The sequence below is a fragment of the Orcinus orca genome, chromosome 9, assembly GCF_937001465.1.
Source record: "Orcinus orca chromosome 9, mOrcOrc1.1, whole genome shotgun sequence".
NCBI classification, from domain to species: domain Eukaryota; kingdom Metazoa; phylum Chordata; class Mammalia; order Artiodactyla; family Delphinidae; genus Orcinus; species Orcinus orca.
Window position 1 is genome coordinate 22,510,619 of NC_064567.1, and position 18,454 is coordinate 22,529,072.

The window sequence follows — 18,454 nt, forward strand, 5'->3', positions numbered from 1 at the left end:
ATACATGCTTGCTGAAAAGGCAGCATCTGGGTCTTGCCAGGCAAACAGAATGTACTACACCTCTGGAGAGAGGCCATCCCCACAGACGTACTCTAGACAACCCAGCTGCTCCCTGGGTGGCCAACGGCAGTGATGTTTGGTTCATCTGGCTGCCATCAATCCTTCCTGGGGTCCACCCTCTCTGGTGACAACAGGTGATGACGTGCCATTTGTTCAAGAAGAGAGGGAAAAGGTGGCACTGGCTTTATCGAGCCCCTGTCAGGCAGCAAGGAAAACACTTCTGGCCTTCACATGCAACTGTTCTAGTCATTATCACCAGGAAACCGACCCAAACATCCAAGGACAAAAGGAAAGAAAGGGGTGGCGGAGGCGGCAAGGAGCGCATCACTCCAGGCTGAGGCTCGCAGTGGGCACGAGGGGCACAACGCGGAGAGGCAGACTCAAGGGGCTTGGAAGGGCCTGAAGCTGGGGCTGTGGCAGGAGGCACGGGCGCAAGAAGGGCAGCTGCCACATTAAAGTAGCGAGCTGTGCGCGAGCCCAGGGAGTGAGGGCCCAAAGAAACAGTTAATGGCTTGGGGCTCCTACTTCAAGAAGAACAAGCCACTGCAGTAGTGAACAGCACTCATGTGGGGAGGACACAGATGGACGGGCACCACCACCCACCCTGATGTTTAATGTGGGATGCAGTTAACCCCTAGAAGGGGGACTCCGGAATAGAAGTTTTCAAAGTAGATCCCCCTAATCCCCCAGGACAGCATTTTACAAAACTGATTCAACAGAGCTGCTCTGGTGATGGGGGACGGACAGGAGGCCCCAGCCTCACCCTAGCACTCCCCTTACAGGGCTCCACAGCGCCAAGGAGCACAGTTCAAAGATCACTGAGCTTGAGTAAAAGCACCTCTGCCTTTTACAAAGCAGAACAAGCCTCCCCGAAAGAGAATTCCTAAGAGGCTAAGTGTTCCTACAGAGATGAACAGTTCCACTTCCTGTTGCCACTTTGTTACTATTTATTGAATGAGGCAGTAATAGACAGAATGGAAAACGACACAGAATCCATGCTCTGCTACTGGGGTCTTGCTTTTCTTCTTCTTCTTCTTGGCAATTTCTCAAACTATTAGGAGGTTATTTCACCACAAAGGAACACGGACTTTAAAGCCCCTGGACAGTTTCACAACGACGATAAAAAATAATAATTAAAAAAATAACAAATTGTAGAACTAGGGCTGTTTTATGTAAATTTCCCCTCCCTCCCCCATTACGTACAGAAAAAAACATACAAAGAACATTGGATAGTTTTATATAAAACAAGCAAATACAAGAATCTGAAACTTTTCTCAAAGGCTGAGCAAGATGTGAAGAATCTTTTAATGTCGCATTAAAAGAAAAAAAACATTAAATACACTATCACACATGGGGGGCCCGGGAGGAGGGAGGAAGAGTTGTCCCTGTACTCAAGGAGCAGAGATTTGGCCTGTCAAAGTCAGGTGAATTTAGCCGCTGGAGACTTGGGGCTTGCAGCTGAGAAATCACAGAATTTAGTTACAAGAACACCCAGACCAATCAACACCTGTGAGAAGGAAGCTGTGCGGGGACCCAGGCCCAGCAGGATGCACCTGGGAAAACTGCAGGGTTCCTTCTGAAACAGGGCCTGATCCAGGAGTGCAGGAAGCACCCTCAGCCCTCTCTCTCTAACTTCCCCCAGCGTGACGGCCAACCTTCCACGAGCCAGGTGCCCCCGTCAGTTTCAGTCTCCTCTGTTAAGCTACAGAAAGTTACAGGAAAGGAAAAAATTGCTCCCATTGGTGTAACCTGGTCTTTGAAGATTTTTCTCTCCCTCCTTCCTTTCCCCTTCCAACCCCTCCCACCCCCCCCATTCTCTCCCCACCACGCACACACTCACAAGCACACTTAACATGCACGCACTCCTCAAACCCTTAATACTTCTGTTACCTTCAATTCATATACACGACCAATTCAGGACTGACCTTAAAACCAAAGTGACATGTTAATAGTCATGAGATCAAGAAGGTTTCCTCAGGAGGGGAGGAGATGGGAGGCTGAGGAAAACCCTCTCACCCCTGCCTGGGAGTTTTAAGGACGTTCACTTGCCCGTGGCAAGGTCAGCACCTGGGCCAGCCCGAGGAGCATCCCAGCTGCCAGACCACGAGGCCCTGGACCCTGCAAGCACAATTTCTGGACCTCACCCCATTCTGGAACATCCTTCCTCAGGCAAGTCCAGCAGGGAGAGTTCTGGGTGGCCACTGGGAGGCAGCTTTGGTGAAGGGCATGGTCACCTCTGCCTGAGTTTGTCAGTAGCTCAACGCATGACCCTGGTATGAACAAAAACCGGTGGCTGTGTCTGGCCACGTACCCAACACCCACTAAACTGGGTGAATTATTTTTTCCACAGCTCACCTTGATCTCATACAGATAATTCCATGCGGGTTTCATACATACATTATATATATATATATATATATATATATATATATATATTTATATATATATACATATACATATACATACACACACACGTATACATACACACATATACATACACACACACATATATATACTTTATATATATATGTAAATGCGTATATCCATATGTACACATATACATATATTCACACTCACACATACAAACACGGAACTATACACACGTTTTCGCAGAAAGAAGTCCTTGCCACAATTTGGCTTTTTGGGGACAGTGAAATTGACAACGCAGTATCTTGTTCCACCAATCCCAGAAAATCAAGAGTGGTGCTTTAAAAAAATGCAATTCCAAAATCCGCTGCCTTTCTTCCTTTTTAAAAAAAAGGTTAACAAAACTTTTCTTCCAAAGTCGAGAGACTTAATTTCATTTGATTGCACCTCTGCAAACGTGTAAAAAATTTTGAAGTAGACTAGAAAACGATGCCATGATATGGCTGCATGTCACTGTTCCAACGTCACCACCTCCACAGCCTGGCCGTCCATGGTGACTGCGCTGTCCGATATCCTGGTGGTCACAGGGGCCATGGCCACCTGCACTGGCCCATTGCCCTGGGCGAGGCTGGTTACCACAGTCTGGTACATGCTCACAGGGATCTGGACCAGTCCTGGGGAGACAAGGGGAGACGGTTGGTGGGGATTGGGTGCAGCTTCCCAGATGCTGGCTGGACAGGGCAATGAGCTCCAGCCCTCAGAGTATCACTGTCTGCAGCCTCAGGTAATTGCACACCCACTGTCCAGGCACGAATACAACCCTTTTCTCACCCCATTTTAATTCTTTAAAACAGACTATCAGGAAAGAAAATTTGGAGAAATTGTAGAAACATGACTCAGAACAGGGCCTCCCCAACTTGCCAAGAGATGACCCTGCCTGCCGGCCTACCTTCAACTTTAGGAAGCATACACAGGCCCATCAGGTGTGAATTCTCCTCTCAACAAGTCCATCTCTTCTGACTGCCTTCTTCTCCAGGAAAGGCCACCATTAATTTTCTCTGATATTCTGCTACACTGACTTCTTCAACCCTCTGGCTGCCTATGCTCGTTTCTCTCAGCTTGAAAAAACTTCTCCCTCAATCCTTTCCTGTCTTCTGGCCATTATCCCTCTCCTCAGAGTCAGCTTATTTAAAAGAGAGAAAAAAAAAAAAGCCTAGGTAATTAGTTTTCTGATATTAGATTTCATAGACCAGTAAAATTTTTAAATACGTTCTGGGGTCAACTTTAAAAAAAAAAAAGACCTCCAACTACCTCCTAATATCACTATTATTTTAGAAAGGAGGGTTTAACAGAAAGAAAGGAGGAAGCAAATAATTTCAGAAAAGGGCAGTCCTCCCTAAGAAAGGAAAGTTGATAATTTTATATAACATTAAAAAAAAGATTTCCAATTAAATAAGACAGAATAAATGCACATATAAAATTCCTCTTCCTTCTAAAATAAAAATTATAGTGAAGGAGGAAAAAAAGATATAAATGAGGGATGTCAACATATTTCTGGAAGATGCAAAGCAAACGTAAAGGGGTTCTGACTTATCAGAGAAGGGGAAGCTGCAACTCCTGTGTCCCAGAGAGCTCAGGACATGGAGGCTCAGCCACTGCAGAACGAGAGGAAGAAGCCAAAAACAGGCGTTAGCTGACAGCTTGTATTCAACTGACTGGACCAGCGGGTCCCACCAACCCCAACACCCAGACCTTTGTTGACAGGACATCTGAAGTTCACCCACTGTATTGAGAAACTGACCCGGGGAGGCTGCAGGGAAGACCTACGGTGACATCTGGTGGGTGGGGAGGTGAGGGGAGGGGGGTGCGGAGACAATGAAAAACCTGGCTTGCGGCCCTAATATTTACCACCCCAAGGCCTACAGGCCACCCAGCTCTGCCCTGCATACCCCAACTATCAGTGTTTCAGTGTTTCACTCTTAGGGAACACAGAGGGAACAGAGACGATGTGGGGAGCAGAAAAAAACAAAAACGAATGCCCCCAAACTCTAATATCTTCAGAGAGAAAAGGCTTGTATCATAAAAGTGGACAGCTTTATTAAAAAGGAATGAGAGAAAACTTCTTTAAAAATCAAATAGATGAAATCCATGCCACAGAAAGATCAGAAGGTTAAGTCAAGGAAATCTAGAGAGCAGGAAAGGTTAAAAGGTGGAAAGCAGGAGACCTTAAGAGGTCCAAGCTCTGATAAAAGAGAATTCCGAGACCAGAAAAAACAGAAGGTAGGAAATCATCAGACATGTTGTAAGTAAATTTCAAGAACTGAAAAATGTGAGTTTCAGATTGAAAAGGCCCACTAGGTGCCCAGCAGGACAGATGAAAAAAGATCCAGACGCTAAGACACAGCTTTGCAAAATTTCACAACACCAGGGATAAAGCAAAGCTCCCAAAAGATTTAAGGAAAAAAAAAAAACGTCATATACAAAGAACTGGAAATCATAATATTGTGGGACTTCTCAAAAGCAAGCCTGGAGGCTAGAAGATGATGGAGCAATGTTTTCAAATGTCTGAGAGAAAATGCTTTCAGCCTAGAATTCTCTCTCCAGACCATATATGAAGTGACACCCAGGTCAGTTAAGCGTGGGGGCAGAATAAACACATCTGCAGACTTGTACGGGCTCTAAAAATTGGCCCGCCACGCACACTTTCTTTCGAAGCTCTGAAGGATGTACCCTACAGAAACGAGAGAGAAAACTTAAGAAATAAGTGGCCGTGGGGTCTAGGAGACAGAGAATCCACTGTAGGGAGCGTGGGGGCAGCAGGAGGGCCCAGGAAGGGGGCTGTGCAGCACGTCTGAGAGGACAGGGGGGAAGTGGCATGAGCTCGTGGGATAAAGTACCTCGAGGGGTCTTCCAGAATTGGGTAGAACCGGTGATTACTCCTTAAAAAGTAGAAGAAAAAAAAAAGCAAGGATTAACCATACCCACTCGTCTTGGCAGTGAACAATTTTTACGTTTATAAAATTTTATGTTTCTAACATTATAAACATAGAAACTGAGTTATCAAAAATTGATAACAAATAACGTCTCAACTCAAGACTATTGTTTAGAGCAATAAAGATACATACCAGAAAAAAGAGCATGAAGTGTTGCCCTTGGGGTACAAATATTTTTTTTTAAAGGCTTTTAGTCCTTTTTGTCATTTAAAACTATATATCACTTTGATGAAAATAAAAATTAAAAAATTTTAACAGAATATTTCCTAATGCAAAAAAAAATCAAACATAAAATAAAATGTTATTTTACAATGTCAAATTGTATCTAATTGTTTTTTAGGGGTAAGTGTTGCCAGTTTAGAAATAAGTATTCTATGATGCAACCTGAAATGGGGCTTGAGGTTCTGCTTTGTCGACATTTTTGGAAATCCAGGCTCACCCTGGTGTGTGTTAATGGAAATGCAAGGCATGGCCCACCATCCTCACACTTGAGACGCTGGGACCTAAAAGGAGGAAGGAGGAGGCCAGCTCAAGCAGGCTGAGGGGCCACGGCACGCACTGGCTTCAGAAGGCTGTCGGGTTCAATTTCTTTCATCTAGCCCTTTGCAAATGGCTCTTACATGTCTCTAATCAATTCCTCTTTCCGTTCACCCCCCTTCCTGCCACCTGTTATGTTTCTATAACTCGTCATTCCCCAACCTCAAATTTTCAAATCCCCTGATGTTAAAAAGGTTCACAAAGCCTATAATAAAGTTCAAATGTTGGGTATGGTATTCAGAACCTCTTGTGATTTGTCCAGTCTCATTTCCCTTACTCCCTGTGCTCTGGGTATCACCCTGGACTATTCTCAGTTCCCCAACATATTGGTCACATTCCTTTCTCTGGGCCTTTGCTCAAGTTGTACACTAACTAGAATTCCCTTACTGCCCACTCCTTCCCCTTTAAAACCCCTCTTGGAAGCCTATCCCAGCCCTAGTCAATACTGATAGCAGCCTCCTTGGGGTTCTCAATAACCACTCGACAGTGGGGTATAATCTGGCTTGGCCCAGTTAATGTATGTAGATAGGCCTTCCCACTAGACTGAAGGCTCCTTCAAGGCCAGGCTTGGCTCTGGTTCATGTTCTATTCCCCACAGTATGAGGTACAAGGTGTGCCAAACACTGGCATCAACACGGCCTCAAGGGCAGCAGGCCAAGGGACTCTATTGTTGGCCTCGACCAACATGCAGCTGGGCTCTACTCCCCAGTGTCTAGACTCCAGGCATGGGCCTGAGTGTATCTGAAGACCAAATGACCCCCTTCCATCACCCCAGTGTATCTTGATCATCTTCACTTTCATCCTCTCTTCTGGTCACAACAGAAAAAGTTAGTGAAATAACCCAAAATGCCCTGTGGCAAAACCAGGACACCTCCAAAGAACCCACATGTTAGTAAACAGCAACCAAAACCAGAAGCAAAGATCAGTCTCATTTCACTGTTGTTGCTTATGGGCTTGATTCAGTTCCAAAAGCTCCAAGCTTGGGGAACAAGTTACATACTTTACAAATACAGTGAATACTATGGGTGGGGAGCTTCTTCCTGACTATGAGCGACCGTCCTGGGTTAGTGATGGGGTGGAGAGAACCTTGAAGAACTGTGAGACTTAAATCTCTTCCACCCTGGCTTACGATGTGTTTGGGTTACCTAGGGTGCGGGTCCATGCCCAACACTGTTGTTAAAACACTTTTTAGTATCGTGGAAGATTTTCCCCAAAATAAAATGGAGAAAGGTTCAAATGCAAAACTACAACACTGCTATAACCAGAATGATCTTTTGAACACAAACTGATCTTGTTGAACTCTTTTACAATTCTTCAGTGGTTTCCAATGGCCTGTGTGGGATGTAAAGTCCAGATCCCTTTGCAGGTATTTCAACCCTTCACATCAGCCCCTGTTGCTCAGTTCAGCCTGGTGATCCATGAATCCTCACCCACTGTACATTCCAGGCAGGTGAACTATTTGATTGAGGTTCTCTCCACACACACCTCCATGGTGTGCACACACTGTGACTTCTGCCTGGAATGACTGTCCCTGGCTTGTTCCTCGAATGGGCTTCTATTCTTCCTTCAATAGTCAGCTCCAATCTCTCCTCCTCTGTCTTAGCTCCTCTTTCCCCAAGGGCCCACAGCACTTTGCACTGGCATCCATGGAGGCAATGGTCATATTCTTTATCACTGTTTGCATGTCTTATCTCCAAGGAGACTGTAAATTCCTTAAGGGAGAGATGGAGTCTCCATACCTGAGTCCCTAGCGATCAGCAGGTGCTCAGTAAATGTTTTCTACACTCATGAATGAAACCTGCCTTCTGAGGTTTCACAGGTGTCCTCGCCTAGGGACTAAATGACTGAAGTGGGTGAGTCTTCAGGTGATCAGGCTGTTTCAGAATGGGAGCTCTCAGTCCAGAGAAAGCAATACAAAAACAACTACACTCAGAGCTCATCCAAATAAAACCATTTTTAAAGATTTCACCTTCTGTCCTTCACCTCACATCAGGGAAGGAGTAAATTTGACCTCTACAACTGGGTGATAAAATGACTCCCATACAAAGCTGTCTCGAGAGTGAGTGACTGGTGACAGTGACTACATATCTAAAAAGCTTCTCGGAGGTAGAAATTCCATATACAGGGTCATTTCGTAACCTCTAATGCCTTGAAATCCCAAGTCCGTTATTTTCTACATGCAGTTTCAGTCTACCTCTACCTTAAATAAGTGCATTACCATCCCATTGTGGGGATTTTAGAATCTCTCTCTCACACACACAGCCATTCTGACATGGGATTAGATTAAATCGACTCAGTGTCTCTGACCTAGCAGCCTTTATGTCTGTGGAAAGGGGGAGGGGGCTAGAGGCTTGGAAACCCAGCGTGCACTAAATCGGCGGCTGCCCTTGGAAGAGAGATGATTAAATGCTGAGGTTCAGTAATCAGGCCAGGATTGTCCCTGCATCTGCTCAGCCTGCCCCTGATTAGCCCTAATCTAGAAGGCGTATGTTAATCTAAGCTTGTATTCGGGGTCATTTTGATTGATTAGGCAACAGGAAGCCCCTCCCATTCTACTTTAAGGACTTGAAGTTCCCCTTCAAGAGAACTTCCTAGTAATAAGACTAGCACAATCCTAGTAATAAGACTCTCCTGGCATTTGTGCAGCACTTTTCAAAGCCCTCTCACACCCACTGCATATCACTAGATTTCTGCTAAGACTCTGTAGCAGTAGGCAGGGCAGGTATTCTTCGCTTTTGCAAATGATAGGCAAGTTCCTTTGGCAGAACTACGGACTTATAAAGGCACGTACTTAACAAAATCCTGAAGATTTTAGTACCCCAATCTCTAATACCCCCATCTTTCAAAGCTATAAGAAACCTTAGAGTTCTTCAGTTTAGAAAATCTAACCCCCCTTTTCTTTAAGTTCAAAAGTAAACAGATAAAAAGTTTACTTAAACAAAACAAAACACGGACTGAGAGAGACTGAGTGACTTTTTTCCCCCTCAAGATGACCGAGTTTGTGGTAAAGTGAAGCATCTGGGAGCCTTTGCACGCACTAGTAAGCCCTTACCATCGAACACTATGTCCAGCAGGGACCCAGAAGGGAGAGGACTACCCACTTTGGGCTCACTGCTGCCTCGCCTCTCAGGCTTCTTGGTAAGGTTTACAGAATTGGCCAAAATGGAAAAAGAGGCCAAAAGAGACTCAGGAACTTCACGTCCCAGCACAAGGATTTCCTTGTCAAATAGCAGTCAGCCCCAAACCCTGGAGGAACTGCTGACTCCAGCACCACATTCCCCTGTAAAAGAAAATGAGACCTGACCCTGCTCTGTTTTTCTACCAGCTGGGTATCATTCTTGAACCCAAATGGTCAAACACACTCCTCCCACTCTTCTCCCACCTCAACAAGTGGCGATTACATCCTTCCAGTTGCTCAGGCCAGAAACTTGGAAGTCAAGCCATCTTTGACTTCTCGTGCAATTCATCAGCAAATCCTGTCAACCCTCCTTTCAAATATAAACCCAGGATTCAACCACGCTGACTGCCACCATCCTGGACAAACTCCTATCCTCTCTTGCCTGGACTACATTTTAGCTTCGGCCCTGGCCCCACTGCACCCTGTTCTCCCCTCCACAGAAGCCAGAGGGATCTTCTAAAACTTCCACACGAGGTGATGGACATGGAGGCACATTCTGAAAATTCAGACATTTGCTTGGCCTTGTTTTCTGCACAACAGGAGGTCATGAGGTTCTGTAGTGGTCTGTCTCTGATGGTGTCACCAGGGGAGGCTTTGTGGTAGACCATGGGCACCAATGAGAGTAAATTAAAGGTTAGTGTCACAGCCTTGCACACTCTGGATTTATCATTCATGAGCTGATCTACTCTATTCCTGACCCCTCGTGAGGTAATGAGTTTCGTCACTTACCTACCATGTAATGGATCTCTCTCACACACGCGCGCGTGTACACATACACACGCACACACAAACGTATGCGTATAATTGGAAGTTACTTAGGGGAATTAATTCATTTTTCCCAAGACTAACTTCTTTTAGTATTCTGAGATTTGATGAATAAATCTATACAGCACAGTTAGCTAAATCTTCTTGAAATATTGTTTGGCAGTGGCCACCCCACCACCTCTCCCTGCCTTTTTGGCGGCTCTCTACTAAAGGAAAAATAAAGTCCAAATAGCTAATAGATGAGGGATTACACCAGCCTTTCCCATAAATACTCTATATTACCCCTTCATCACAACCATATCTGTCCTCTCAGTATACCCTAACCATCAGATGTATTTACTCAGGCAGATTCCTCTGGCCTAGAATTATCCCTGCCAACCTAGGTCCTGTTCAACAATTTCCCTGTCTTTCAGGGGTTCCCCTAGACACAACAGCCCACCAGGTTCTCTCCTTCAGGGGATTTGACTGCCTCACCATTCATTCGGCACCAGATCTTTGCTAACCTGTTTCCAAATAATTCGGTTTTCCCTATACAAATCTGCTTACTTAGATTGTTGGCAGGACTATGTCTTTGAATACTGAGCAACCTGAACATAGTAGATGTTAATAATTGAATATGACAATTGATCATGTTCTTCATGATTTTCAGAAACTTGATTACATTCCCATTAGCCTTGGCCTCTGCAGCCTGAAGAGGCTTAGAGCCTTTTACTCTGCTCCAGAATGAGTAGGATTTTCTCCACAACATTATTAAGGTAGCACAGCCAAATGCCGTATGGTAGTTCAGGTGCATTTTATGTGAGGGTAAAATAGAAGGTTTTATTTCCATTAAAGGCTTCCCAGGCAGAAAAACCTACGTGTGAATCCTGGCTCCTTCACTTACTGGCTTGTGAGCCTCACTTTCCTCATACATAAAATGGTCATTACTAATTTCACAGCGTTGTTGAGAATTAGATGTGCTGACATAGATAAAGTCTGGCACAGTGCCTGGCACACAGTAGGTGTACAATAAATGTCAGCTGCTTTCAAAGATGACTTTGAATAAGAGGTTTGATGAAGTCTGGCTAGGGTCACAGATGGTAGACTAAAGCTCTCAGGAAGCAGAAAGGAAAGCAGAGACAGCACAGATCTCCTTTCAGCAGCAATTTGCTCCTGCCAGGAAGCACATCATTCGCCAAAGGCCTTCAAAGATGTAAAGATTAGAGATAAAAACCATGAAATCAGGGCAGATGGGCTGGCAGGCAGCTTCCTTTCTGAATGCAGCTATGGTCAGAACAGGCACTGGAACTGCACCATGACATATATGAAATAGCTGCTGATTCAGTGCATCAGTAAATAAAAAACCTAGGCTAAACCATTAATCAGTATTAAGAATGTTAAATATATGATCAGGGACAGTATGATATGATATCATCATGCTGATAAACTTCTAAACCCAAAAACTAGTAACACAGGCTAGAGCCCAGTAGAGCACAGAGCTGCAGGCCTAGTCAGGGTCACCCAGAACCACAGACTGCCCTCCCCCCACCCCACTCCATGACAAGATAGAGCAGGACAGACGGCCTGAGGAAGAATGGGCCTTTCATTTGCCCTCACAATCTGGGAAACCTTTGGGAATTGTTGTTTGCTGTAACTGAATCTTTCAGCCCAAAGGCCTTCCAAGTTGGTCATGGAAATATCTTTAGCTGGAAGAAAAATATTGATAGTTGTGAGAGAAAAACAGCTAAACAAATAAATTATCAAATAAACACAACAGTTGGTGGAAACGCAATAATTCTTAAAGCCCAAAGGAAAAATTCACAATGTAATGCCTTCTGTGGCTTATGGACATGAAAGCGAACTGTATGTATCAATATTAGGAAAATGCTGGCTTAAATGGGGAACCAGAAGACTGTGACTGGAAGGGATCAGAATAAATAAGAAATGAAACCATGTATTGTATCACCTAAGTCACTTCTGCAGTTTTTAAAGAGCCATCGAGGGTATCTATAAGTGTTTTTAGGGATGACAGGCAGGAGGGAAGTCCTTTAAAAAATCTTATCTTCAGGTCTGGAAAGAAGTTTACATCAGTGCCTGACATCTCAGGAAAGCCACTATTATATGAAGAAAAATAGGCATGTTGTGTTCTGGTATAGAAATGGGAGAATATGAAGGGAAATCAGGTAAAGAAGCTAGTGCAGTAGGCAGGTGGCAGGCAGATAAAGAGGCTGAGAATAACAAACATGGACCAGATGGAAAGAGGACAGACGAGGGCGAGAAAAGGAAGGTCATGAAAAGAATGTCGATATCAAATGAAAAGGAGCTCCAGGTAACCCTCATAATAGTAAGACAAGGGGGAAACAGAAAAAGCATTTCTCTCCCAGTGGTTCTGTTTCTGTTATATTAGCTGCTTCTGGGACATTTAATCTTCCTTTTCCGTGTTCTTTAAGTCCGTGGCTTTTGAGGGCATTTGAGGGATTTATGGATTAAAATATGTATTACATCTGGCAAGTACTGAATATTCTCATGAAGCCAATAGCAGCCTCACAGGTACCCTGGTGTAATAGGCACTTCTCAGCATCCAAAGTTTTCTCCCCTCTCTCTGGGTAGGACAGTGTCACTGTGTCCTTAGCCTTGATTTTGCAGACCACCAAGAAAATCCTCTTGCCTGTATCCCATAAGCCAAACGTTAAAAGTGAATTCATTTTTACTTTATTAGTGAATGTATTTCAAAACATATTTTGGAGATATAATTTCACAATTCCCTCTTGAAATTACTGAAGTGCCCAAGAACATTAACGAAATCAGGGTTTAGTGCTTCAGAGTTCAGAATCACCATGGTTTATATCCTGGAGACTGAACTCCCAATGTGAGATTGAACAAGCCGACTCCAAGGCCTGTTGTCTGACCAAGAGGGCTTTAAACTGAAAATGGCAGGAGAGGAAAGTGTTCAGCTAAAGCCTGTGGGACATGTATATGCTAGGGAGGACATCTGATTAGAGATGTACAGAAAAGGGCAGGAGCTATACAGTAAATTTCCAGAGATCACTGGCAAGGGAGGTAGGGAGAACACCCAAAGTCTCCAAAGTCTATGTTGTGGACAGGGTGTGAGCAATATGTGAAGAGCTGATATCTTTAAACAGGAAATAGAGCCCACATGACAGAAACCTCAGGAGAAAGCTACCAAGCTGTTTAAGAGTTTGCAATAGTCACATGTAGAAATGAATACGAGGGCCAATCAGGAGTCATCCAGAGTTAAGAATGGAGTGTTATTTATTTTTCTGTTATTATTTTCAATTTTTTTATTATGGAAAATTTCAAATAGGCGCAAAAGGAGAGAGACGAGGGTAAGGACCCCCATCCCCAGCCCCATGTGCCCAGCATCTGGTCCTTGCCTCCTCTATCTGAACAGGGAAAGATGGAGGCAAAAGGCTTCCAAAGATGCTCTCCTGATTCTTCAAGCCCTCACTTAGCCCAGTCTGTAGAGCACCATTTAGAAAGCAAGCAAACAAACATCACTAGAACTTTCTAAGAGCATGCAAAGGGCAGAATTAAATTTGCTTTAGGCAGTAAGACACCTGAAGACAGCATACTGGAAAGTGGAAATAAACAGTTATGGGGTTTGACGGTCACAAAGAAAGAAATCTATCTTATAAACTTCATTTTAATCGATTATTTATCCTGCCTTTCCTACCTGGACTGTATTTAGCATAACCAAATTGTTAATGGGAACAAGTTCTTTATAAAAGAATTCCAGCTAATAAAGGCAGAAGGAATAATAACACTAGAGAAATCACTATTTTGAAACTCTTGGTGAAATAATGGATCTACACAAAGTCATCAATGGTTACTAAAACCATTAGGTGATCGGGTGATGAAGAGTGTAGAACAGAGGAATCCCACCACCCAGGCAGGATGCAGCACCTGGAAGGGTATAGCCTCCTAGTTACTCCACCCTCTAGCCGCTTCCTTCCTTCTGCAGAGATGAACCCCCTGTGGCGTTCTGTCAGCATCCACTCGCAATGGGCCATATGCCATACAGAGGCTTGACAGGAATACAGAACTTTTAAAAAGCACTGAGCAGGAAGGGCCCCCAGAAAGTGGTGTGGAGAGGCAGCGGCAGGAAGACTGCCTCCACCCACACCCTGGTGCCTGGGCCACAAAGGTGTCTCTGACATCCACCTGTGGAGGTTTACAAATCCTTCGGCAAACATGCCAGCACAATGAGCGCCGATGATGCACATGTGTCTAAAAGCAGATCTTACAGTCGGCTCTTAGCTGAGCCAAAGGCAGGAGAGGTCATTTCCTCCGCACCACGCCGTTACACTGGAACTTATGATGTGCTTTTCTTGTAGCAGACTGACTTTCTTTCTTTCTTTTTTTAAATATCTTTATTGGAGTATCAGACTTACTTTCTAATTATGTCTTCTTTAAGCTAATATGAAAACTAATTTGTATTCCTTAAGAACACAGCAGCTGGCTGGGGGTGAAGGAGATGGGCCAGGCTTACCCTAGCTTCCTTAGAGAAACTGTCCAAGGATTTAAAATGTGTCATGGGTCATCTGCATACCAGATAATCTGTGTGTGGCAACTAAGAATTGACTATGTTTACATTTATAAAAGTGACAGGCCATTTCTGTCTCATAGGGCTGCTCTGAGGATAAGCAACATTATATTTATATGATTTAAGTTCCTGAGAAAAGAGGTACTATTATTTCATACAGGTTTTCTCCCAGGAGTCAAATCAACCATGTAGTAGCTACTAGAGGCAGACAAATGGAAGAAACAAGCTTAAAGGTCCTGCCCTTGCTCCCCAGAGGAGCTGAAAATGGAAGATGCCACCAGCTCAGTGCTCCACTCCCGGGAGTGTTGTTCACGCCCCATGTCGTGCACAAAATGAACAATCCATATACACGCTCTTGGCCCCTGAGTGTTCACACGCCCTCTTGTCCATGAGAAGCTCTGTTTAATGAGAAAAGAACTCTCAAGTCAAATAGTAGGGAGGGATGTGAAAGCTTAAGGAAGGGAAGGCCAGGAAGCAAGTCAGCTGTAAGTGGGCATTCCTAAAATTAAAGTCCTTTCTCATGGTTACAATTCATTATTATCATCATTATTATTGTTTTATGAGGAGTGAGCAGGGGGTGGGGAAAGGACATGAGATTCTTGGAGGAAAAATAATTTTAAGGTGAAAAGACAAAACTTATAGTCAAGTAACATGGCTGGAAGTTGTTCCAAAAACATTCAGGCAACTTCCTTTTCCCCCCCTTCCAGCAAGCCTGAAATTCAAAGTCCAAGGCTCACTTAAGCAGTCAAGACATTTCAGGAGGTACAGACCAATCTCTGAAACAGTCCTGTACACAAGAACTCACTGTGAAGATGGGCACACTGTATTTGTGCACTGACAGTAAGGTGGCTATAGAGTACTTGAAACGTGGCTAGTGTAACTGAGGAACTGAGTTTTTAATTTTATTTGATTTTAGTTAATTTCAGTTTAGAGAGCCAGGGCACAGCTCTAAAACCTTCCCAGAGCTTCCAGTGAGCCAACTCCACACCATAAGCATGCTTCAGTTACACACACACTGTAGAACATAAGTGTTGCCTTTGTTTAGATGGAAACTCAATCTGAAATTGGATGCTCTGCACTTGCCTAAAATATATTTCCCTGGCATTCCTCTTATTTATATCACAGGTTTTTTCCTTTGCTGCCCTACCCCATCAACTTATTTTAACATACCCTACCTCCTAGGCTTGTGGGTGAGAAAATTTATCAGCATTTGAGAGTACTATAGTATAGCTATACATTATAGCGCTACAAGTAGTAGGGAGAGGCTGGGCTGGGAAGAGTCAGAGAATTGCTGGACGCCTCTTTAGTGAGCCAATCTGATAGCAGTGTCTTTGTAGTCTCGCTCAGAGCAGTGTCTCAGTTTCCATATTTAGACCCCTTCAATGATTCTCAGATCCATTTGCTAGCTTTACAACGGAAAAGATGTTTTTACCAATTCTACTTTTGAAAATCTCATTTAGGCTCTGAAAATCTCTAAATTGGGGCCTTTCTAATAATGAAGATTTGGTATAATTATAATGTCACAGGCAATTGTGCTGACAAAGTAAAACCAATATGTCTCCTTGCTGGGCCTTTGCTCTCAGTCTGACCAAGAGGAGGAGAAAAGAGGCTTTGTCAGGAGCAGATACGCAGTGGGAGGCGCCGGGAAAGCAGATCTGCTGAATGAAGCAGGTGCCACTTAGACATTCACTTTACTGACTCCGACCACAACCTCCCTTTCATTTGATAGCCTGCTCTTGGCAGGAGGATGGGGAAAGAGCATCACACAAAAAGGAAGCACGTTCATCCTGTTCAGTTTACTGCCCTGCTAGGCTGCTGCTGCGGGGTTCTGCACATTTGCTCTTTATGAAGCAAACGGTAGAGCTGGGAAGTGAATCCCTGTATTTATACAGGTAATCTGAGAGCCAGAGGGCCCCAAACCATACTGGCTGAGCTGTGCAAGCTATTAGAGTTAATAACAGTGTGCTGACATTCCTTCAAAATCCTAATGGAAGCATAAGTAAAAAGAGGAAAGTTCCCTTTACCCAAGAACCTTAAAAACTTTATTCTGTAAGAATTTTTCCTGTTATGATATTCTGTTCTTGTGTGAACAGTGATTAATCCCCTTTTTACATGCTCAATTAAAACCGTTTTTTCATCCACATATTGAATAGAAATGACTCCAGTTAAACTTGCCCAATTATGGCTCTGGATTTGGTATGCAAAAAAAAAAAAAAAAAAAAAAATCCCTTTACAGAATATTACCTGCAATGACAGGCACCAAGATTCTGTCTTGGTTACAAGGAGCTGGAATCATCTAAGACCAGAATCTGTCTTTCGAATACAAAGACTCAGAAAGATCTGGGGACCTAAAGGGAAGGAGAATGAGATAACGAAACATGTAACTTGGCCTTGAGGACACAGGGGATGGAGAGGATACCATGGTCAGTGGTATCCATCTGCCTGATGGCAGGCACCTTCTTGGGAATCTCTGCTCTGAAGCCCTGACCTGAGTCCTCTGCCCAGAATATCCCTGGCTTGTCAAGTTTCCCCAAGCTGAGAATACCTGATACAGTCAGACCAACCTGGCTTCACATGTGTGCTAATTCCCTCTGGGGCCCCGAGGAGCCAACTCTGAAGACATTCAGCTTTCAACATGTGAAGTATCTAAAAGCATCTGAAAGACATGGCCATGGCTCAGATGAGTACTAAGAATAGAGACCAAAGTATAGTGGTCATTCCATTGTAAAGGCCCTCTTTTTCTCTGCAGGGCCTAGATTAGCAATTCCTGGTATAAAATGATAAATGCCTGAGGCCACCCTGGTGTAGTGGAGACGACACATCCCCTCTGGACTTCCAGACTCTGCAAGGAGAAAGATGAATCTAAACATCACGACACATTTTTTTTTTTTTGGCCGCACCACGCGGCTTGTGGGACTTTAGTTCCCCGACCAGGGATTGAACCTGGGCCCTCGGCAGTAAGTGTGGAGTCCTAACCACTGGGCCGCCAGGGAATTCCCCACAATGAGAGCTATTCTGGAAGGCCTTTTGGACTTCAGGAGGTCACAATGAAGGGAGTAGGAAAGGAGGACAAGCTTCTATGCTGTGAAAGGGCTGGGTGAGTAACATACATAGGGCAGAGAACTGTAACCCCCTTTGGGCTCTAGAATCAAGAGCCCCATTACACATCTCCATGTTCCCATTTCTCAAAAGCAGCCATGTTTTCTTGTGAAATCTGGAATTCACCCAATGGTAATGGCTTCTTTCAGCCTGTAAGCCACCAGGCTCTGGATATTTAATTCTTTTTGGGGTCATGATAAATCCATTAGAGCACCTGACCTGAAGACAGCTGTAGGTGAGAAGAGAAATTTGCACTTGCGGAGCATCCAAGTGGAAATGGCCAAGTGGCCTAGGTCATGAATAAGGCGACGAGGAAGTGGGTGTAGGTGTTGCCACTGCCTCCTGGCTCAGGTTTTCCTGCTCGGAACTCTGCAGTGCACAAAAATAGGCCAGTTCTTCTTGCAACCCTCTGCCCAGCTGTCCACTGGCTGCGGATTACTGTAGTCACGTGGCAGTTTTTTAGCAAAGGCTGGCTGTCTCTGTGCTGAGGTCACTGGGAAGGGAGGCTCATGACGCATTTCTGCTGCCCTCCCCTGTGCAGAGGGGCACAACTTGCCAGAAGACTACAGTATTCCTGCCACAGTCTTTAGATTGGCGCTGTCCAACAGAGCGTTCGGCAACGATGGAGATGTTCTGTATCTGTGTGGTCTATTAGTAGCCACTAGCTACATGTGGCTATTTAAATTTAAATGTGAATTAATTAAAATTAAATAAAAAATTCAGTACCTCAGGCCACATACGGTTATTAAGCACTTGAACTGTGGCTAGTGTGACTGAATAACTGAATTTTAAATTTTATTTAATTTTAATTAACTTGCATTGAAATTCAAATAGCCACATATAGCTAGTGGCTACTGTATGGGACACACTTTTATTTTATTTTATTTATTTTATTTTTAAAACTTTTTGGCA

The 18,454-nt window shown here is 44.1% G+C and overlaps 1 protein-coding gene across 16 annotated transcripts in view; it reads right to left on the minus strand.

Annotated features, from left to right (window-relative positions):
- Positions 1-989: 989 nt before the first annotated feature.
- NRF1 (nuclear respiratory factor 1) overlaps positions 990-18,454 on the minus strand; it is a 136,846-nt gene continuing 119,381 nt past the window's right edge. For 8 of the 16 annotated variants that reach the window (XM_033432478.2, XM_033432470.2, XM_012533895.3 and 5 more), the window contains 2 exons: positions 5,325-5,366; positions 990-3,101 (listed from right to left, as the gene is read on the minus strand). In XM_033432478.2, coding sequence (XP_033288369.1) covers positions 2,938-3,101; positions 5,325-5,366 — 206 coding nt within the window. In that variant the 3' untranslated portion in view covers positions 990-2,937. Of the gene's footprint in view, positions 3,102-3,376; positions 4,083-5,323; positions 5,367-16,687; positions 16,792-18,454 lie in introns of those variants that run through there. The other 8 variants (XM_033432479.2, XM_033432475.2, XR_004484591.2 and 5 more) reach the window with 7 other exon arrangements.